At 41.3% G+C, this 23,209-nt stretch overlaps 1 protein-coding gene across 2 annotated transcripts; it reads left to right on the plus strand.

Annotated features, from left to right (window-relative positions):
• Positions 1-11,325: 11,325 nt before the first annotated feature.
• Positions 11,326-19,060, plus strand: actb2 (actin, beta 2). 2 transcript variants are annotated; one of them, XM_077559371.1, is made up of 6 exons: positions 11,326-11,472; positions 17,095-17,224; positions 17,312-17,551; positions 17,873-18,311; positions 18,389-18,570; positions 18,666-19,060. In XM_077559371.1, exons 2-6 carry the CDS (start codon positions 17,102-17,104, stop codon positions 18,807-18,809), a joined length of 1,128 nt encoding a protein of 375 aa, XP_077415497.1. In that variant the 5' UTR covers positions 11,326-11,472; positions 17,095-17,101; the 3' UTR covers positions 18,810-19,060. The 2 variants fall into 2 exon arrangements, with proteins under 2 accessions (XP_077415497.1, XP_077415496.1); XM_077559370.1 differs by lacking the exon at positions 11,326-11,472 and adding an exon at positions 15,746-15,902.
• The last annotated feature ends 4,149 nt before the right edge of the window (positions 19,061-23,209 follow it).

Genomic DNA, 23,209 nt, shown 5'->3' on the forward strand with positions numbered 1-23,209 from the left:
GGCCGTGTGTAAAAGATCTTATCCCAGAACACTTGCCTATACTTTTTGTTCTTTTGCCTATTTTACCTATTTATATTCTCATATTTTTCAAATAAAAACTGATTATGATCTTTTAAGCACATAGAATTGTTCATTTGATTTTTGATCAAATGCAATATGAATATCGTTGGAGGGCATGGTAATTGTGAATCTTCATTAAAACGTTGTGAACTAGAGGACATGTCTGAGCCTTGAAATTCAAGGTTACTTTGTTTTTTATCTTTACTTTGTCAAAATAGGCTTGTCATGTTTTCCCAACAATGCAGATGTACGACCCAACATAAAAATGGCGGAAATAAAGAAAAGTAATACAGTGGAATATAAATCAAGGAGCTTTAGCAATAATGATGCATCGATTTGGACATTTTTCCAATCCATGGCCTTCAGATGATGCATAAAACCTTGAGTCAAGGCTAGTTAAAAAAAATATATCTTCTTAGATTGGGCACTTTGAAAGATCATGACTGTATGCTTTTGAACTTAGAGGTGCATTGTGGAGTTAAAATGTTAATAATAAAGATTGATTTTGTTTCTACAATCTCCATCGTGCATACTCCACCAATGCCCGGATAAATTCAAAGAGCCCTGACTCTTAACTGGGACTGCACCCATCAGCTGATATCTTCCCTTCATTGTGAACACAGTTTCTTGGGTCAGGAGGGGAGTAGTGCCATGTACGAGCTTTACAAAGAGGTTGCAGTTACGCTTTGGGCCAGCAGTGGCAGTCGCGAGTATAAAAAAAAAAGTGTCCAAATCCACAATGCACCTTAAAGTATATTGAGGAAATGTACAACAAGGCCTATAAGCACACAGTTGCACTTTTTTTCTTTCTTTGTCCTGTGTAGTGTCTCTCACAATTAAAAAAATGTCTAAGATGTTAAAAATTGGTAAGTGTTTGTTAATATGTCTTACATATTATCAAATGGGAAGTTTAATTTGCTCTCTTGATATAACAGAAATAGTGACTAAATACATGCTGTGCATCACTAATCCTATGATGTGTTTTAATGTGTTCCATCCGGCTGATTATGGGACTCCAAGGTCGGTCGCGTTCCTCTCCAGCCATTTTACAGTGGGTGGACCCTAGAACTCCTTTGAGATGTAATGGTGATTGCTAAGAGTGGGCTAAATTAAGGATTTTAAATTGTAGTAATTTTTTCCCCCCAATATAAACCTTTCCTCCAGACTCAGTCTATAATATCACACCGCCTTCTCTCTTCTCAAATCATGAGGATGTGCATCCTCACACAAAGCGCCATTCACGGCTTCGGCACGCACATCAGAGGGAAGCCGAGAGCTGGCTCTGTAAACAAAGAGGCCAAACAGATCCTGGCGTGCATCCTTTCCGTACATGCGCATGACTGTGCAATCAAACACACATGCAAAATGCATTTCAAGCCATATTTCACTCCAAGTGAAAGTACAGATGCTCCTCAGCCATCTTCGTGAGTGAGCAGAGGAGTCTTCAGAACCTGATTGGCCGCCTGTACCTTATTGATGTCCTTGTTGCGATGCAGGGGAAGTCTGTGAGTTGCGGAAATCAACGATCAAGGCTAAAACTATCTTGCTTTAAGTCCAATATGTTATGTCAGCAGCTCTCCACGACCTCTGACCCATCATAAACACAATGAAATGAGCATCATCTTTTCCTTTTAGAGTGGGTCTAATTGTGTAAAACCGGCATTTACTGAATCAGGAATTAGACGCCAAATTCTGTGGTGGGGTGAAGTTATAGCCAAGAAAAAAAGCATTTAAAAAAAATTCTTCCCCTCTATCCAGAGGATTGCACGCGAACCAAGAGGAAATTCCAAAGAAGATTTCTGTCTAGTTCCAAAGTGGCCTTTATAAATCATACATTATACGGACAAAGGTATTAGGACAGCTGTTTTTCAAAGAAGGAACTGATAATGCTAGAAATGTGAAGTTGGTCCCTTCTTTTCAGAAACAACTGTTTTTACTATTCTGAAAGGAATTAGATTACAATACTGTTTGTTGGATTGTTACCTGTGAGTTGTTTTTACATTAATCTAGTACAACATTTGTGATGTCAGAGGTCACAGATGTTAGATGCTCTTCTACATCAAAGTCATCCATACTGTCCATACCTACACAGACCTTGTTTTTTGCTGTACAAAAGAAGGGGGTCTTTCCTGAATTGTTTTCCTAATTTTGAAACCGATAACTGGATGTTGAAACACTATTAACTGCAATCCAGAGCTTTGACAACAAATTATTGTAAATGTATTACTAAAGACACATTGAGGCCCACAAATGACACCCTGATGAAGGAGAAGTGGGTGGTGTCTAGTTTGCAAGGTGCAGACTCACAAACTGGGCACGCTGCCTGCTGCAGTGATCAGGCCACGCACACGCACACACACACACAGGTGTGGGGCCATCTCATTGACATAATGCATTTCCTAGCTCCTCCCCCAAACACCAACCATCAAAAATGATTGCCTACCCCTATTCCTTACCCTAACCTCAACCATAACCCAATTCAAACCTAAACTCTAAAACCAAGTCTTGACCTTGAAAAAGGAGGTCTAAACTTGTGGGGCCCAGCAAAATGGCCCCATGGACAACTCTGTGAAATCCTGAAATGTTGGCCCCACTATGTAACAAAAACAAGACCACACACACTCTGACACACTTGCTGCGCTCACTACGCCCACAGATGGCGCAGCGCTGCATTGCTGCAGCAAAAGACAAAGCTAGCCAATTAGCATACTTTTTCCTCACACACCCCTGAGTGTGAACCAATCACAACTTGGTTTTCAACAGTTGCGTTATTGTGTCTGCTAATAAGGGGGAACGTCTTTGATAGACCAAATCCAAAAGCAGATTATTTTTTGTTTTCAATTTTTAAATTGTTCTATTTGTTATACTATGATTTGTTGTCTTTGCATCACACATTCCTAACCATATGGCAAGTGTATAGAAATATGGAGATGCATCTTGGGAGCGTGACAATGAAAGGGAAATATGAGGTGCATAATATGCTGCTCATAAATGATCAAATTCTTTCTTTTTGGGCCTTTGTGAGCACTTGCCATGATGAACTGAGCATTCCCCCAAGCTAATCACAGCTGGTGTTTCTATTGATTGTATTGACTCCATTCATGGTGGCACTTAGCTTTCTCTTCATTTCGCTTCATTGCGTCATGTGACTGGGTGGGTCATGTTTCCACTTGAGCAAGAAAAGCCGGCAGGAACTCTTACCCCAAGCCCAAGTGTTGTTGAAGATACAAATTAGAAGCAGACAGTTTTCAGTGGGATCAGACATTTTATGAGCCAGAGGGATAAACAAGAAGCACCAGTTCAATGTCAGACCATGACCAAGTAGCAACTGTCTATCTGAAATATATCTATCTACGGTGTCTCACAAAAGTGAGTACACCCTCACATTTTTGGGTAAATATTGTATTTATTTAGTGTAAAATAGTCAGCGTACAGCTTGTATAACATTGTAAATTCAATGTCCCCTACAAATAATGTTACACACAGCCAAAAATGTCTGGCAACAAAAGTGACAACACCCCTAAGAGAAAATCTGAATGCCATACGACTCATTAGTGTTACAAGACCTCAGAGTATAATGAATAATTAGTTTAATGTAGATAGATAGATAGATAGATAGACAGACAGATAGATAGATAGATAGATAGATAGATAGATAGATAGATAGATAGATAGATAGATAGATAGATAGATAGATAGACAGATAGATAGATAGATAGATAGATAGATAGATAGATAGATAGATAGATAGATAGACAGATAGATAGATAGATGGATAGATAGATAGATAGATAGATAGATAGATAGATAGATAGATAGATAGATAGATAGATAGATAGATAGATAGATAGATAGATAGATAGATGGATCGATAGACAGATAGATAGATAGATAGATAGATAGATAGATAGATAGATAGATAGATAGATAGATAGATAGATAGATAGATAGATAGATAGATAGATAGATAGATAGATAGACAGATAGATAGACAGATAGATAGATAGATGGATAGATGGATAGATAGATAGATAGATAGATAGATAGATAGATAGATAGATAGATAGATAGATAGATAGATACATAGATAGATGGATCGATAGATAGATAGATAGATAGATAGATAGATAGATAGATAGATAGATAGATAGATAGATAGATAGATAGATAGATGATAGATGGATCGATAGATAGATAGATAGATAGATAGATAGATAGATAGATAGATAGATAGATAGATAGATAGATAGATAGACAGATAGATAGATAGATAGATAGATAGATAGATAGATAGATAGATAGATAGATAGATAGATAGATAGATAGATAGATAGATAGATAGATAGATAGATAGATAGATAGATAGATGTGAATACTCAATGAAAAATGTAGAAAGTTGCATAAGGATGACAGAGGAACTTTATTAAAGTTGAGGGTGCCATATGTGCGAGTGGCGCAATCGCAAAGGAATGTGCGTTTAGCTTGCGAGTGTGTGCACACAGCTGCAACCCAACCAAGGGCCTCCTCTCCTCCAACAAAGAGCTGGAAGCCCGAGCAACTGGGTTACCCATCACACTCGCCATTCTCCCCAACAGGAGTCAGGTCAAAGGTCACAATGGAGCAGTGTGTGTGCCCATGCGTGTGTGTGCTTTGGTCTTGCACCCCCAGCTTCGCTTATTGTCATGGTAACAACATGGAAGCCAGTACATGGCTTTTCTCCTCTGTTTAACACATTTATGAGGGGGGGGGGGGGTGTGCGTGCATATGGATGGAAGGGGTGGCCTGCAGCTGACAGCAAGATGTAGGTCAGTCAACAGAAATGTGAGGCATGAGTAAGACACCAGTGCATGCATCAAAGTGTGTAGGCAAGTGTGCATATGTATCGTGTTGTCATGTGGAGACATAAATGTGTTTACATAGACAACTCATGTGTGTGACTGAGCATGATGCAGGTGGCCTTTCCTCCCAGCATAAAAAAGGAAAACAAAACATTGATACTTGTGACTACAGAGGAAACTTGATCAGGCAAACCTCTAAAAATACCCTTTTCCTCCTCTTGACACATCCTGTCCACATGAATGGACACTGCGGTGCTTGACGCGAGTATTCCCACTTCCTTCCGTGTTTCCTTACTTGTCTTATATACCAACTGCTGCTTCCTTTGGACACAAGAACAAACCGTTTGTACATCACTTTAAAAATAATAATAATCATAAAGCCATAAGTGCAGCTGTAAATTTTATATGTACACACATGTCCTACCACTATCAAAAGCACTGATCGACATTTCCAAACTAAACTCTTACATATATTTGTTCCATTAATTTGTATTAATTAATTCCAAAAGTCTATCCTCTCTATTTTGTAGCATTTATCTTGTCCGCACTGTGCAGCTAGATTTTAGCCTCTATGTCAGGGGTCTGCAACCTGTGGCTCTGGAGCCACATGTGGCACTTTAGTCCCTCCCCCGTGGCTCTTTTTTTTACATATATATTTTAATTTTTTAGATAAAATATTATTTGAATGAATTAACAATCTAGATTAAAAATGAATAATTAAATATTAAAGTAACCATGAAATGTTCAAAAAGAAGACAGAAAATTGCCATATAATGTACGGTACACAAAATTGCAAAATTATTATTATTTTTTAAAAAGGGCAAAAAAGAAAATGTTCCAAATTAAACTATGAAATGTCCAAAAACAAGATGAGCCCCCCCCCAAAAAAAATACCATAAATTGTCCACAAAATTGCACAAAAAAATCATTAAAATTATAGAAAAATACAAAAAAGAGAAAATACACATAAAATGTCCCAAAAAAGGAAGAAGAGAGACATAAAATGGTGCAGCTCTATTAAGCTCTTGGGCCCTCAGACTAACGCACTTTTTCGTTCATCACAATGTTTTGCAGCTCCAGACAGATTTTTGGTTCTTTGTTTGGCCTAAAATGGCTCCTTTGACAGGCAAGGTTGCTGACCCCTGCTCAATGTGCATCTTCAGACCTTCAGAATCAGTAGTGCTGAGACCCATGTAATGTAAACTATATCACTAATGTGGATATTTCCTCAACCAATCAGATTTCAAATTTGTCGTTTTGTATTGTACTAATGGTTTCCATAAATTTTGCTATGTGATAGTGTTGGTATTAAGAGGTGGATTTGGTTCAGTCCCCACTGAAGGCCCGGGCACCAAATGCGGATAGCTTTCACATCCTGTCTGCATGAATTATGTTATGAGAACTAAAGAGAAATAACGGTTACCGCCTGCTTGCTTTTAAAGAGCTCTAGTGTGCCACCCACTGGCAACAACTGACCATTGCACCACTCACAGCATCCGGAGAGAATAGATTTCACAGCACATCTGTGAATGGACGAACACAAGCAGGTGTTGTTGGTCATTGCCACCACTTCCCTGCTCCCCTGCCCTTTGGAAACCCCCCACACTCATCCTCTCTCTTTCCCCCGGTTTTTCCTCTCCACCCCCCTCCTTCAAATCTTTTCATCTTTCTCATTATTGGCAATCAGGAGTTTTTAGACGCTAGTTTTGTGCTCTTGTGCCACAAAGAGCTGATGGGGCCTTCCCTTAAGAGCTTTGCATACAACACAGCAGTTGTGGGCGCCGCCGGCTTCTTATTACAGATCCCCATGGCCGCCCTCAAGAATGTTTTTTTTTTGGTATACTTTTTGTACATGCATGTATAGCCCACAAATTGAGACAGAGACATAAAACTGCTGTTGTTTCAACGTATACAATGTATCATTTTTTTGAATTGATTTTACAGTTCATTTCTTTGTTCTAAAAGTGTGAATAATTGATGACTGTGAACCTTTGCTAGAAAAGTGCTTGTGTGTGATGGACACACACCATGTGCTGACACATTTCCCGAGTCCGACACATTCACTAACAAACACGGACACACACATGTTGGGTTTACATTTCTAGTAGGGACATCTCCTAGACCCTAACCTTAACCATCACAACTGACTGCCTTACCCTAACCCCAGCCAAAACCCAATTCAAACCTAAACTCTAAAACCCAGTTTTGACCCTCAAAAAGAGGTTTGGCCTCATGGGGACCACCAAAATGTCTCCACAAGGACATGGTGTCCCCGCAATGATAGTAAAAACACAGAAAATGGTCCCCATGATGTGATATAAACCCATGCACAAACACACACACAGGTTTGTTTTACTATCTTTGTGGGGCCATCTCATTGACATAATGACAATGATTTCCTAGCCCCTTTCCCTAACCCCAACCATCAAAAATGATTGCCTACCTCTATTCCTTACCCTAACCTCAACCATAAACCAATTCAAACTTAAACTCTAAAACCAAGTCTTGACCCTCAAAAAGAGGTCTATAGACCAGATAGGCCAGAAAAATGGCCCCACACTGACGGGTGGGCCCCACAACTCTGTGAAATCCCGAAATGTTGGCCCCACTATGCAACAAAAACAAGACCAAACACACACACGCGCACATTCGCTGCAAAAAAAAACAACTATTAAATATGATTTCAAAATTGTCCCTTCTCTTTTAAGTAAAGAAGTTGCAGCATAGAGTAACAATCATAAAATGTCTGTAATATAATAAATGATTTAAATTATGGGATGGATGTGCTTTTGTCCTGTTTAGGTTATAGTCTTGGATGCCCAATTATGAATTGAAAACACATAGAGCCTCCACTAGTGCAAAGTTTTTTTTTTGCTTTTTGTTTTTTAACAAAATACACAAAAAATATGTGACTTTGGTGATTAATGACAATGACGACGTTAGCTTACATATGCTATGTTTCAACTTAAACGTACCTACGGCCTACAAATTCTGACTGATGATAAAAGTGGGGTTCTAAAAAGAGAATTCAAGCATGCATAAATGAAAACCCAGTATAACGTTTACATAAAAACATCCACTGACCCAGTTTTACTTTTGTTACCAGAGAAACAGGAGAAAAACACAAAACAAAGTGTGGCGTATTGTGACACATGTTTTTTTTTGTTTTGCTTTCTCACAGATACACGCACACATACATGTCTGTTTCTCAATGAGTCTGCTAATCCTCATAACTAGTAGCAGCCTTGGTATGTTCCAGATTGTGAATTTACAAGAAGGCAAGAAGGGCTCGCTCACTCCATCTTGCATCTTTATGTCCTTCCCCAGCTTCCTCCTCTTATTGTCCTCATATTAGCATTTTTCACGAGAGAAGAGTGTGTAAAAGCAACAGGGGAGCTGGAAATGAATAATTCTAATACTTTAAAAAAAAAATTTTTTTAAACGTGCTGAGGTGAGGAGCGTAAAATCAGGAAAGGAATGATTATTAAAAAAATTGAAAGCTGCAATGCAAAATGAATAGAGAAGAGGAGGAGCTAGTTGGGAGGAGGGATTGACAGTACTACCTGTCCTTACAAGGTAATCCAGTCCAGGTGATTACCTGCAGTTAACAGCCAATCACTGCAGAGAGCCATCAACCTGCCATTCTTTTAAAAAAAAAAAGAAGAAAAGTTTTAACCACTCTTGATAAGACACGTTAAGGAAGGCATACTGAGCATACCAGACATTAATGTTGCACACTTCCTTCTGAGTATTCCCAGTGAGCCGACATTAAGTAAGACAAGCTGCGCTGTGTATGTGTGATTATGTAACAACGCAAACCAAGGGAAGTACTGTAGTGTGACTCGACCTACATTGTGGGGGCCCTCCAATTGTGTCTGCTTGGGGAACTTCACAGGATAAACTGTATACCACTCCAATGCACTCATACATACACACATACACAAACGTAGAACGCACTGTGCCTGTTTTGTAAAACAAGAGTTTCCACTTCAACCCCCCCTCAAGAGGAAGTGAATACCACAGCTTGTGCAAACCACCTCGCGGGGAGGGAGAAGCGAGTGTCTTGAGATTGAAAGAGAAAAGGAGGGAGTGGCGCTTTGTTTGCCGTATTACACTTGTGAGCTACTCTTAACACAAATACAGATGTCACAGTCATAACATGTAAGGCACAATAAGAATACAAAGACAAAAACAAAGCAATAAAAGGATGGAAAATCTGAATGTGTGGCTGTGTGTAAGCAGTGAAATTGTGTGATTAAATGTGGTAGGTGCAACATCTGAGTCAGAGATCTTGCCAAAGTTGCCTAAAACTTCCTTCCTCATGACTAACGTGCATGCTGACACTGCAGCAGATAAAAGTGAAGACGAACCCGAGTTTGCCCGGATCCGCCTATGTCGCTGTAGTCATGCCGTAAAGTCCATACCTGCTGACTTTTCACCTTATATGGTGTCTCGTCTTGAAGGCAGTGGAGGAAGCACCGCTCTGTAAGTAAAATGACAAGGCCAGGGTTCTAGTGTTCACTTGAGCAACTGTAGGGGACGGCATTGAGCAAATAAGCACCTGCTCATGCTGTAGCCACAGGGGAAGGTGTATTTTTCCACTTCTTTTAAAAATACACATATGTAGAAAAGTGAGATGACTCATACCACATATAGATAGATGGAAGAATGCATAAAGGGGAAAATCAGAGGGGAAATTTTCCTAATGTTTGATTTAATAATAAAAAATAAAAATAAACTACTAATCTTAATTTACATGCTTACAGGCCACACTTGAAGTATAAAATTACTCATGTTATGAAATGATCAACCTCTTCTGTTATTTCCATAGGCAGAAAAAAAATGCAAAGTGAAAGTTTTTGGGCCTTGAAATCCTATAATCTCACTCAAGGTGAACATAACACACAGTTCAAGACATTTCACAAGCAAACTCGGGAACAACACAATGACGTCCACATCATTTCATAGTCTTGAAGGGACTTGAGATTGCATCCCATGTGACCAGCCTTGCATTCCTCAGATTGCTGTCATGTGACAAACCTAAAGATCTCCTTTTATGGATGCCCGATTTAACAAAAGGGCGTGGCCTCACTCATTCACATCCAGGTTAACGAATTCATAGGCAACAATGTGCAAAGCTGCATGCACACACACCGCAAGGTTTCGCACATCTTTGCTAATATAAACACAAACAAAGACAAAGCGACGGGAGTGGTGACATCACAATGTCCTCCTCTCAGTCACAAGGCCAGTGGGAAAGATGAGGCCTGCTAGAATAAGACCGGTATGATCTTTGCCCTGTTTACTTCATTGGGATGATGAATGTCACACAGAGAGAATGGCAAATTAAGCATGAGTTAAGATTGAAAAGCACAAGATAGTATGAATATGATCACATTCTGCATTGTTGTATAAACGTTACTCACATCTGGCCTTGCTACAAGAGCTAGCCCTGTAACTTTCCCTGGTCAAATGGACTCTAACAATAAAAGCCTCACAACTTGTTTTATTCTATGACCAAGCTAAATTACTTATTTTTTAATGTTAGCTTTAACTTAATTCATTCAGTCATGTTTGTGCAGTTTTTATATCTAGGTATCAGTCTCAATTTAAACGCCTAACACGTTTCAATGACATCACGCTTATACAATATATTGCTCCAAACAGAATGTTATACTGCTATATTGCTCAACGTGGACTTTGTCCTCCAATCAGCTATAAGGAAAAATGTAGCATTTGTGTATTCCACTGAAACCACTGCCCTTAATGACTCAAGGCGTGCTTTTTGTGAAGGAAAATACATAAGAGAAAAGAGTGTCATGGAGATAGTGTTTATTAGACATTAGTCAAGCGTAACAGCAGAAAAAGATGAAGAAAATGCTGGAATGGCACGCTTTCAGGCAGGGCGCCGGTTCTACACTTCCGCTTTAGCCCATTTCCTGCCTCCTCTGCCGCTGCTGTCATTTCCTTATATGGCAGGCACAGTCGACCAATCAGATCGGAGCAGACTAGCCAATCAGAACAGAACAGAACGTCCTGTTCATTCAAACTGCAAAAGATGTATCCAGCAAACTGAAACAACTGGCATTGCTTTTTATGATGCGTTCAAAGTACCTCGGAGATCAGGAATTTCTGATCTTGATATTGTTTACATTCTGCGTTTCGCATAAGCAGAATATTTTCCTACAGATTACGTATGTTTTGCACCAAAAATATAATGTGAATATTTGTGATACTGAAGGCTCTTAAAGTACACTAATGTAAAAATACTGTAGGGGGAAGACATAGTTAACTATAAATAGTGATTAAAAAAAAAAGTAAGCGACAAGAGAAAGTTGTCACGCGCCTAAAATCGCGCCAGGTGATGACGTCAAGAACATTACGGCATGGTTTGAAAATGCATTTTTATGCGTCATAAAGACATGAAAGAGTGAAAAACTCCTTTGTCAACGTATACATTAAACTATAAATTCGTCACGCTTGCGCTTTCTAGTCCACTTGAGCTCGTCTCGACTTCGGTACCGCACATCCCGAACATTTCTCCTGCGTTCATCGCTTCAAGCATCAAATCGAGGTAGGATGGCTATTACCTGTTTATGCTAAGTTACTTTCCCTGTGGGTACTAGGATGAGGTAGCAATTTTTCACAGTTCACACTGAGCTCTTATGTGACAATTGTGCTGCATGTCAAAGCATACTTGAATGTTTTAGCCATCATTTTGTATTATTGTCGTTTTGGAAGTTATGTAAAGGATTTGACGTTTGATGACTTTGCCATCATTTTACTATTGTCATAGTGTTGTCATTGTTACTATTTGTGGATAAATGCTCTGCTTTGCTGTATGAATTACATGGAGTTACTTGAGAATTGAACACAAAGGACTCAGGACCGAACTCAAGTTATGTAAAGGATTTGACATTTTATGACTTTTGGTGCATGTTAGTGATTATTTTTGTGTAGATTTCAGAATTAAATACATGGAGCATTGATGAAAGTAATAGAAACCGCTGAAGCTACAAACTTTTTGGGGTATTTGTATACAATTTTTAATTATAAACATTACACTGTGATTACAAAGACTAGACTGACTGATGTGATGTAATGTAACCTTTGACTTAAAAGAGTAGAATTCCTGTGATTTTATGCAAAGGAAAGGTCAAACAGCAAGGATGTGTGCATGTGTGTGTAGGTGGCTGGATTGTGCTAGGCCTACTTGTTCAAGGTTGGTGTTGGTGAGAGGGCATGATGAGATGTGGAAGATGAGGAAGGGAATGCTAGCATGTGAAGTGTTTACAACAGACAGATGGTAGAGAATAGATGAACATCCGGTTCACCACTCTGGGAGTGAATGAAGGTGTGTGCGTGAGCCTGTGTGTGTGTGTGTGCGCTCACCTGGTAATCTTTTAAGATTTCTGCTTTGCTGAATATAACATTTCATTGTTTTATACAATAAGTGTTTTCCCCTAAAATCATATTGAGTCAATGCACTTTATTTGAAAGGGATCCTTTGATGTTGCCATTTGATGGCTGGGATGGTTGTAGTTACTGAGTTTGGTTTGCTTAAGAGCCTTTTAAGTCACCCAAAGGCACTTGCATTGCATTGCTGTATTATAAAATAGTGTTTTCAAGCTGTTGCAATATAGTCTATGCGCTTTTGATATGAAAGTGAGATTTCATGTTATTTGATGGTTGTGGTCAGTTACTCAGTCATCTGGTTTGCTTGATCGCCTTAAAAGGCACCTAAAGCCTTCACTTTTAGCCAATTGGAGCTGTGAGCACTGGGAGGAAGTAAAGCGGGTATTGAGGAATAGGAACACAAGAGGAGGGGCCTCTGTTATGACTTTTTGAGGAACTAAGGCCTTAAGCGCTGCATGTGCTTATTACATTAGTTTGGTACACAAAAGTGGGTCATGTACTTGAAGCATGTGATCATTAGGTCATAACAGTCATATTGTAGTAAAAAAAAAAAAATGCCAGAGATTTGGGCTAATAATTGAGATATTTGTGGCCAGATTTTCAGACTAACTGGTTTCTTTGATGACATGATGTAAGATACTGCTCAGGGTCCCTTGATGTCCTGGGGGTGAGGGTGTGGCAGTGAAGAGGTGGGGGATGAGATCAATTTGGGCTGTAAATGGAAAGCTAATCCAATGGTAGCAAGAATCTACAAGGCAGCTGGTAGACACACACGCACAGCTGGTAACTGGCCCATTGGAGTAGGACTATTGCCGTGGTGACCCACGGATCAATGACGCTGCAGACAACCAATCTATTGGCTGCTTCGTGAAAGCGGGTAGAGATAAAGGGAGGCAGGCAGGAAGGGGGAGAGGGAGGCAGCATTGGTGAATGGCGTTTCTCTGTGACCAGACACAGATGGCAAACAATAGGTGACTCGGTTACTTTGCATAAGGCCTGCAGCATGACAACTTCTTTTGCTTACTTTGCAGCCACTCAAGTGTAGAAATTTGTGAGTCACTGCATTGAATGAGGAAAGAAAAAGTCCTGAGATTGCTACATTTGGGTTAAGATCAGGCCAGATTATTGGATACTTTTGGTTGCACACATTAAGTAAGCAATGTCCTCAAATAAGATTGCATTTGATGGTATTTGTTGACATCAGTGCAGTACGTTTGGCAATTGTATATGTCATAGAGATGTCATTTGCAACTTTGTTTTAGCAACAGGTCTTTATATGAGTCCTACATAATTGCAAACATCCTATATCTAAACGAACAGGAAGCTACATTAGAACGGACCATGACGTGAGACAGGGAGTGGCAATGAATGAATGCGTGGCCCGAATTGGCTGCCAGGCTGGTTGGTTTGCTCGTTTGTCTTGATGACCTCGCACGAGGGTGTCGCAACATATTTTTCAAACCACCGGTGAACTATTTTGCATTGGAACTGCACTGCATATGCTTGGTAGATTTGTTTTGTGTGCGTCTGCGTGGATGTGGGTGTTGCTGTTATATATTGTTTGGCCGACATGGGTCAGCACAAAGCAAGGCTCATTTCGCTGTCAGAATGCAAACACATGCAGTGTCATCAGAATGGCTTGTGCTTATTTTTTTGGCTGTTGCCCTTTGAGTTGGACACTCATATAAACACACATTTACTAGTGGTTAGGTACTCATTAACTTCTGTATTGACACAACATCTGGCTGATCACCTGTCACTGAATAGTATTATTAAGTCATTTATGTACCAGAACCCCAGGCCACAGCTTTAGCACGCTTTCTTTCTGTTTTAAATGGCTTCTGTACTGCATTTTGCTAGAAACAACGATGGCCAATCACCACCTAGTCATAGTGCAGGTCATTAAAAACATTTAGGGGCCTTGTGTAAACTGCTGTCAAGATAAAACATCCTGATAAATGTATCTTTAAGTAGGTTCAGAGCAGACGACATAAAATGGCAATCAGGTTGTAAATACACTCGCATGTGTTATGACACGTGAGAAGAGTCCACTCAGGACACTGCGCCCGACACTTGGCTGGATGCAATTCCCTTGAAGAGGTGTTGAAAGCACACCACTTAAACTGGCAGAAACAACCAGCAACACATAAATTGCATGCATATCCAAAGGCCTTGTTGCTTACACCCACTGACAGCTTATTAAACACAATTATTGAGTAGTAACATATGATTTTGTCACATTGTGGAGAGTATCATGAATGTCACCATTATCAAAGTGGGTGCCACAGGAACCATGAGTCACTCACTCATATCTGTGGAAACCTCGGGGCACTCCCTCTTGGCTGGTTAAACATTTCGCAGCCAGTCCACTTTATTCTGTTATGACACCAGCATGGATGGAGGAGATATCCTCAGATGAGTTATCACAAGTCAAATTAATAGCATCCCCGTACAACTTGAGGCAGAATTATTAGAGTGTAGTGGGTAAACTCTTGAGGATTAAGGGCTTTGGGACATCACTAACATGCTTCTTTCTACCTATAAACCTGACATTTCCAATATTAGATTCACGAAACTGATGTTTCATTTTATTGCTGTGAGAACTTTGTGTGTTGTATGTCGGCTTGTACTGTTGCTGATCATTATGGTCAGGTGAGGACAATCAAAATTTAAGTAAAACTAACTTGAAATGAGGAGGATTGACAAGGCCTTTAAAAAGACATTGTTGCAATATGTTAGAGGAAGTGTTAAAGAGGGAGAGGAAGAGATGTAGATGCTAGTTGGCAACTTTAAATGGCTCTACAAATGTGAATGGAAGTGTGTTACTCATGATTGCAATTGGGGTACCAGATAAAATGGGCTTTTAATATTGGTTAAAATCCCCCTTCCTTGCCCTTCCTTTCCCCCGCATCCCGCTCGAAGTATGTAATCACAGAACACTTTTATTGAGAATCTTTGGCAAAGAGGGGATATGGGTGGCCTACAAATGTGGTCATTCCCCAGTCTCTCTTTGATCTGTCATGCTAGTGACCTGGTGATGCTGTGTGCACTGACCTCGCACCTGTTTCGCAAAAAACACACAGTAACATCAGCATCACATCACCCCTTGTAAATCTGATGTATCAGGCAGCATTTTCACTGGGGGGGGGGGGGGGTCCAGTCTTGTCCATCTTAATGTGAAAAATACCTCGTTCATACTTGTGTCAGTTTATGCGTGTCTTAATTTAACGTGTAAAATGCTCTTAATCGAGGGATTAAGCTAGCAATGTTCTCCATCAATCCATTCCCACTTTATTTTCTCCAATCCCTTAGCCATGATCGCCTCCCTCTCTCTTGTCGCCCTCAAATCGCGAGTGCTCAGTGCAGCGCGGCGTGCACGAGACGTGCCCGGTTCATGACGCTAGACCAATCAGAAGGCGCGATTCCCAAAGTTTACCTTATATGGCATGAGCCGGGCCACGAAGGCGGTATAAAAGCCGTGGTCCGTGTTCGAGCTGATTCACTCTGAGCACCGTCACACACAGCTTGTGCGGGATATCATTTGCCTGAAACAACTCCCCTTAAAGCGAAAAGCCCCCCCACCCAAAGGTAAGAAGACTCGTTTTACATTTAATCCCTATATTTATGCATATTTGTGTATTTTGGGCCAACTATGCTAAAATTAACTGATATGAGTTTTACAACTGTTTGCGACGCTGAGGCTCTATTGTGTTTAAAATATACTAATATTTGCCGATGAAAGCTTAAATGACTTAAAACCATACTGCTATGGGTTATTTTTGCCCCCACCTGGTATTCAAGCCTAGCGGCTAGCTATAGCCGGCCTTGGCGTCTCTGCACTTATCAATCAGCTTTGTAACCGGCTTATCATGAGTGCAACCTCGCGAGTTGCGCTAAGCGGTGGCTTAGGGTGTATTTGACGTCGTACACTTGCAAGCAACCAGTCTGGGGTTTCTACGGCTTAATGGTTGTCGAGCAAGGTGGTTCTTAATTGGCGTCGAGGGTGTCTGGACCCTGACTGCTCCTTTGTGCGCGCTGCAGCGGGGTGTGACCTACTTTAGCATGCTAGCTTAGCGCCGCCATCGTGCTGCCTGCCACCGCCCTTCATTCTCAAACTTGAATGAGTTGAAATATTTCCGCTTCCTGGTACCCATGTGGCCTATTTAGTAAACGCCTTTAAAATTTACCAGACATTTATAACAAACTAGTGCCATATTAAAGTTTGAATTTATGATTATTTTTTTAAGGCGTGGCTTTTAGGGAATTTTCATGGTCTGGGCTTGACTAATTAGCATGACTCGAGCCTGCCGGTGTCGTAGGCTAGAGTAAGATGGCGTCAACTTAAAAAAGAAGAAAAAAAAGTACTGTACTTTAATACGAGTAGGAATGAGTGACGTCGGGTTGTTACTTGTGAGACACGCCTCTCCCAAAAAATGGGGAAACTAGAGTGGGGGATGTAACAATGGGCTGGAGGGAGTGGTCGCTGCAGTATCTGTTGACTGCTTTCAGTACTCTGCCGCCCTGGCTGTGCGCCATGGCGGTGGTAGCTGCAAATCTGCTCAAAACCCGAACCATGCCCTTATATGGTAACAAGAGCACACAACGCCACTTCCTTTTGTCTGGCCACAAGGAATTTGGCTCGCGCGCTCCCCCTAGTGGTGGCCTGCGTCACTTCCTTATGCAAGCAGGAAGTGAGAGTGATGACAAATCAAGGAAAGGGCTCTCAAGATGAATATGGTGCTTTAATGTTAATGGCTTTGTTTTCCCCTTTCATTTTCAGATAAGCCATGGAAGATGAAATTGCCGCACTCGTTGTTGACAACGGATCCGGAATGTGCAAAGCCGGATTCGCTGGAGATGATGCTCCTCGTGCTGTCTTCCCCTCCATTGTCGGCCGCCCCAGGCATCAGGTGAGGACACTTCTTTTTTTTATAAACTTAAATTGGGAAAATGTTTTTGTTAGACATTGATGGTAATGTTTGAATTTGTGTTTGTAGGGCGTGATGGTTGGCATGGGACAGAAGGACAGCTACGTTGGTGATGAGGCTCAGAGCAAGAGGGGTATCCTCACCCTGAAGTACCCAATTGAGCACGGTATTGTGACCAACTGGGACGACATGGAGAAGATCTGGCATCACACCTTCTACAACGAGCTGAGAGTTGCCCCCGAGGAGCACCCTGTCCTGCTCACAGAGGCCCCCCTGAACCCCAAAGCCAACAGGGAGAAGATGACCCAGGTATGTACAAAAGTCATTGCAGGATTTGACCTCATTCCCGCTCCCTCCATTTGAGTCTCATTCACCTTCCTTCCTCTCTCCAGGATCTCTCTATGAGATGATCTGTCATCAACAGGTCTCTTGAACTGTGTGCCTTTTCTTCCTTTAGCTGAGCATTATTAGATTGACACGCACAAGTGTGAAGGAATGTTGCATTTCTGCACCTTGTTTCTACTAATTTAGCTCTGATCTTCACATTTAATGCATGTAGAAATGCTGTGGTCACTAAAGGCAATGAACATTGTTGTGAGTCATTCTCAAGTGTTCCTCTTCTGCCCACAGATCATGTTTGAGACCTTCAACACACCCGCCATGTACGTTGCCATCCAGGCTGTGCTGTCACTGTACGCCTCTGGTCGTACCACTGGTATCGTCATGGACTCCGGTGACGGTGTGACCCACACAGTGCCCATCTACGAGGGCTACGCCCTGCCCCATGCCATCTTGCGTCTGGACTTGGCTGGCCGTGACCTCACAGACTACCTCATGAAGATCCTGACAGAGCGTGGCTACTCTTTCACCACCACAGCTGAGAGGGAAATCGTGCGTGACATCAAGGAGAAGCTGTGCTACGTCGGCCTGGACTTCGAGCAGGAGATGGGCACCGCTTCCTCCTCTTCATCCCTGGAGAAGAGCTACGAGCTGCCCGACGGACAGGTCATCACCATCGGCAATGAGAGGTTCCGTTGCCCCGAAGCCCTCTTCCAGCCTTCCTTCCTTGGTATGTTGAATGTCAAAGCCAAAATGCATCCTGGGTGTCTTGCCTTTGCATTTGCTTATGATTGCTTGTTCTCTCAGGTATGGAGTCATGTGGCATCCACGAGACCACCTACAACAGCATCATGAAGTGCGACGTTGACATCCGTAAGGACCTGTACGCCAACACTGTGCTGTCCGGCGGTACCACCATGTACCCCGGCATTGCTGACAGGATGCAGAAGGAGATCACAGCACTGGCCCCATCCACCATGAAGATCAAGGTGAGAAACTAGTTTCGCTTTTGGTAATTAAAAAAATTATTATTTTTTTAATTAATGGAATGTGTGCTAATGGTCATTATCCTCCTCCTCTGCAGATCATTGCCCCACCTGAGCGTAAATACTCCGTCTGGATCGGAGGCTCCATCCTGGCCTCTCTGTCCACCTTCCAGCAGATGTGGATCAGCAAGCAGGAGTATGATGAGTCCGGCCCCTCCATTGTCCACCGCAAATGCTTCTAAACAGACTGTTCCTCCTCCCCTTCCCCAACCAAATGCCCAACATTTTCAGCTCTGTGCAAAACGATCACAACATTCTCATACATATTCAAGCGCAGAGCCTGTTGACCAATTCATTGGCATGGCTTCTGTTAGTTTTTGGCGCTTGACTCAGGATAAAAAAAGAAACTGGAATGATGACAGTAATGTTTTTTTTTGGCAAGGTTCAATAAAGCAACCCCATTTCTGCAGTTGCATCTGGGGACTTAAATGTACATGTTTTTCTTTGAGTCATTCCAAATGTCTAACTACATAAGACACATGATTCCAAATGGTAACTGCGTTGTTCAGACACGTATTCGCCTCTGTGAAGGCTGCCCAGTGGTTGGTGCATACTTAACATGGTGGTAGTATCGCTTGTATGTAAATTATGTCTGGGTTTTTTGTACTTTCAGCCTTAAAAAATCTTGGTCCTGTTAATTTTTATTTTTTGTTATGCAAAACCCAGTTGTGACCTGTTCTTCCCCCTGTTGGCAGTTTCATCCCCAGGGTGGTGGGGCAAGGGGTCTTGAGGTGATGGGGTAATGTGGGGTGCCAGAAAAGTACACTGACTATCCCAATAAAGTGCACATGTGTTCAGACCAGAAATTGCTTGTTTTTTTTAATTTACTGAAATGTTCCCAATGATGAAATTGAATGTGACTACCTGCCTTTTGACCATAAATCATAGATTGCAAAACACCCTTATCAGCCATATGACGCTTTAAATTTTTTATTTTTTGTAAGCACACTTTGTAAAGCTATCTATCTACAAGACTAATGAACAAATTGTACATATTACTGGTTCAGATTACCCATATGTGTTTAAAATGGCTGCCTCTCAAACGAGTGTGACCTGTTAAAAAGTACTGCGTCAGTCAATTTCGGTACTAGTTACATAATTGAAACTTGACAAATTATTGACAATACGGGGCAATGACTTTTTTTTTTCTTAATTTACACCATCTTAAAATCTAAAGATGTGCTTAACACCAAACCTTAGCTTGGAGAAAATATTTTGAATTTTTTAGCTAAGATTAACTTTAAATAAAAGCTCTTGTCAAATTATAACTTAATTTATAGTTGCGGAGTTAAAACTTGGATATTTAAAAACAGCTTTCGCTTTATGTAAAATTAAAGCTCACGCTATGCGCACAGTAACACATTTTAACCACCAGATGGAGCTAAATTAAATGCAACAACTCCCGTCTCTACGCATAGATTGTAAATACAGTACTGTATTCTGAAGAGTCAGATCAGACTACGTGCGTGCAACATCAAAGACCGAAAGCATGTGTACTGTACGGTTAGGGCTTAATATCCAGTAGTACAAATCACACCAAGCCCATTAATCAGAGGGTCTCGCTATTATGGCGCTACTGCTGCATTGTGTGTGTGTGTGTGTATATATATATATATATACATATATAGCATATATATAGCAGATGCATATATAAGAGGTTGGTGTGCTCTTCGCTATTTTTATGAGTTTGCATCTTTTAGGGCAGCGTGCATGCAAACAGCCCAGCTGCATTCACATAGATTGTGTGCTTCAGTATTGGAAATGTATTCTATTCCACTGCCCGCACCGCCCTACGATTCTGCTGAGAATGCTTCCCCTCTCTGATATCCTTTTACTGCCCTCCCAGCAAAACATTCACGACCAGGGAAACTGCTTGCGTGTCGTGCACGCAAATGTTTCTGTGCTTGACTCAGACGTCCCCCCCCCCCCACACACACACCTATTTGCGAATATATATATATATTAAAAAAAAAAAAGGGGGGGGGCTTAATGCGATTAAGATTTTATGTGGTCATCAATTTACTTACACATGCAGTACTCACTTTCCCCAGCAGGTGAAGCCAATGCACCGCACGAACCATGTTTGGCAGAAAAAGGCCTGCTGAAAATAATGCATCATACTGCTGCTGCCCCTCTTCATTTTATCCTCGAGTGTTCAGAAGTCTACCGAATGAGGAAAATGCTCCCCCGAAGCTCAGTTCTTCTTGAACATATCAATGACTTCGATTGACTTGACAGCAGCAGATGTGAAAGTGGTTTCTTTCAGCCAGGTGCTGTTTCGCACCCATGAGGGGCAAATTGATGCCCGAATGAACACTAAATAATGCTGACCTGACAATTCCAAGCGTACGTCACAAGTCAAAATGGCGGTCAACTCAGTGAAAGGAAGTTCTCCACTCATTGAAAACAAAGCATTGGACTTTGGATCGTTGTAATTTGATTTGTGGGGATTATTTTGATTTTAACATTTGATGCAATGTCGTTTGACTATCTGCCTGGTTTGTATGCTAGTCACAGGCAAAATTGTATTGTGCTGCATTGCGGAATTATCAGAAATGCCTGGATGTTCAGAATTGTTTATTCCATTTGGCTGACCAAATATAGCTAATGAATATACAGTATTTGTCCTGCAAAAGCACATAGAATACAGGTTTAACAATAGTATGATAAGCTTTCCTAAATGTGTACATACTGAAGTAGATTCTAACCCATGAAGGAACGTTTCTGTTCCGTATTGACCTTTTTGTGGTTTCTGAAACATGTCTGGCATCAAAAATATGCAGCCTGTTTGCAATAAAAATGTTGTGAGGTCCTCTAAACATCAAGTATCATAACAGTTATGGTTAAAAGGACAGCATGTGTGCCTGGCAGTCCTCCTGAGGTTCAGGGTTTGAATTTCATGTATGGAGTTTGCATGTTCTCCCTTGTGCTTGCTTCCTTCCACATTCAAAAGCATGCATGTTAGTTTCATTAAAGACTTTGAATTAATTGGCCATAGGCATAAATGGTGGCTCGCGTAACGCAAAGTAGTCGCAGTAGTTTGGTTTAATAGAGTGACCTGCTGGGCTATGTTAAAGCGACCGAAACAGTCTATTAATTCAGCAAGCGGAGTCTCACCACTGCATGGGAGCCAACAGCACTAAAGAATGTTAAATTTGAATAAATAGATTGCTTATGGGCCTTAGTTATTTAGTACTGATGTTTCCCCATTGAGTGTCTTGATTATTGCGGCTTTCAAAGCTAAAAGCAGTGAGCCGGAAACTATAATATCTATCTGTTGCCTGGCAACAACAATAAGACAGTAATCGAGGCAGCATATTGAAGATAATTAGAGAAGCAATGAGGATTGTGCAAATCGAAGAAACGCAAATTCAAGAGCAAAGATAATAATGGAAATCGTATCCGATTGCAACGCTTGCAGGTACTTTTTACTGTACAATAGCATGATGAGGTGTGCTGCGTTTTTGAGCATCCTTGTGCTTTGCCGATTGTCGGTTTGTGAGGAACCCCCTGTGTTTTCTCAGAGCTCTGACCGCACACATTGTGCACAGGAACACAAGTGACTCACAAAATTCACTGTGCACCGCAAGCTTGTTAATGCACCTTGCTGCAACTGTAAATGTTATGCAGTTGATGCCTATATGAGTGTTTTTATGTATTTTTGTAACATGACTAAATGGGTGTGTGTGTGACCACATGCAACACCACCCCCAAAACACACGCGCGCGCGCACACAGGTTTGTTTTACTATCTTTGTGGGGCCATCTCATTGACATAATGCATTTCCTAGCCCCTCCCCCTAACCATCAAAAATGATTGCCTACTTCTAATCCTTACCCTAACCTCAACCAGAACCAAATTCAAACCTAAACTCTAAAACCAAGTCTTGACCCTCAAAAAGAGGTCTAAACTTGTGGGGCCCAACAAAATGGCCCCACATGGATGGGTGGGCCCCACAACTCTGTGAAATCCCAGAATGTTGGCCCCACTATGTAAAAAAAACAAGACCACACACACACATTTGTAGTTACATAATTGTGAGGACATCCATAGGCATAATGCATTTCCTAGCCCCTTCCCCTAACCCCAACCATCAAAAATGATTGCCTACCCCCATTCCTTACCCTAGCCTGAACCAAAACCCAATTCAAACCTAAACTCTAAAACCAAGTCTTGACCTTCAAAAAGAGGTCTTGAGTTGTGAGGACTGGCCAAAATGCCCTCACTTCACAAAAATGTCCTCAATCTGTTGGTTTAAGATGTATTTTGGTCCTCACAATGTAGTTTGTATAAGAAAACACACACAGACACACACACACACACACACCACTACCACCTCCAGTAAAACCGTGCAAGGCACCATCTGGTGATTGACAGCTACCCCATGAGACCAGTATGTTGAATTGCTTCATATGGGGGTTGGTGTCACTCATGGCAGAGGCTTGTGTGTCATACAGTGTGTTTGTTTATGTATCTTTGAGCCCATCAGAAACCACAATGCTACAATTAAACCCGTCCTCAGATTAGTCGTGCTGCAATGCAGTGGTACTCGCCCCAATAACTATAACAGGACGGACTGGAG

This window comes from Vanacampus margaritifer, chromosome 2 (assembly GCF_051991255.1).
Source record: "Vanacampus margaritifer isolate UIUO_Vmar chromosome 2, RoL_Vmar_1.0, whole genome shotgun sequence".
In the NCBI taxonomy this organism is placed as follows: Eukaryota; Metazoa; Chordata; class Actinopteri; order Syngnathiformes; family Syngnathidae; genus Vanacampus; species Vanacampus margaritifer.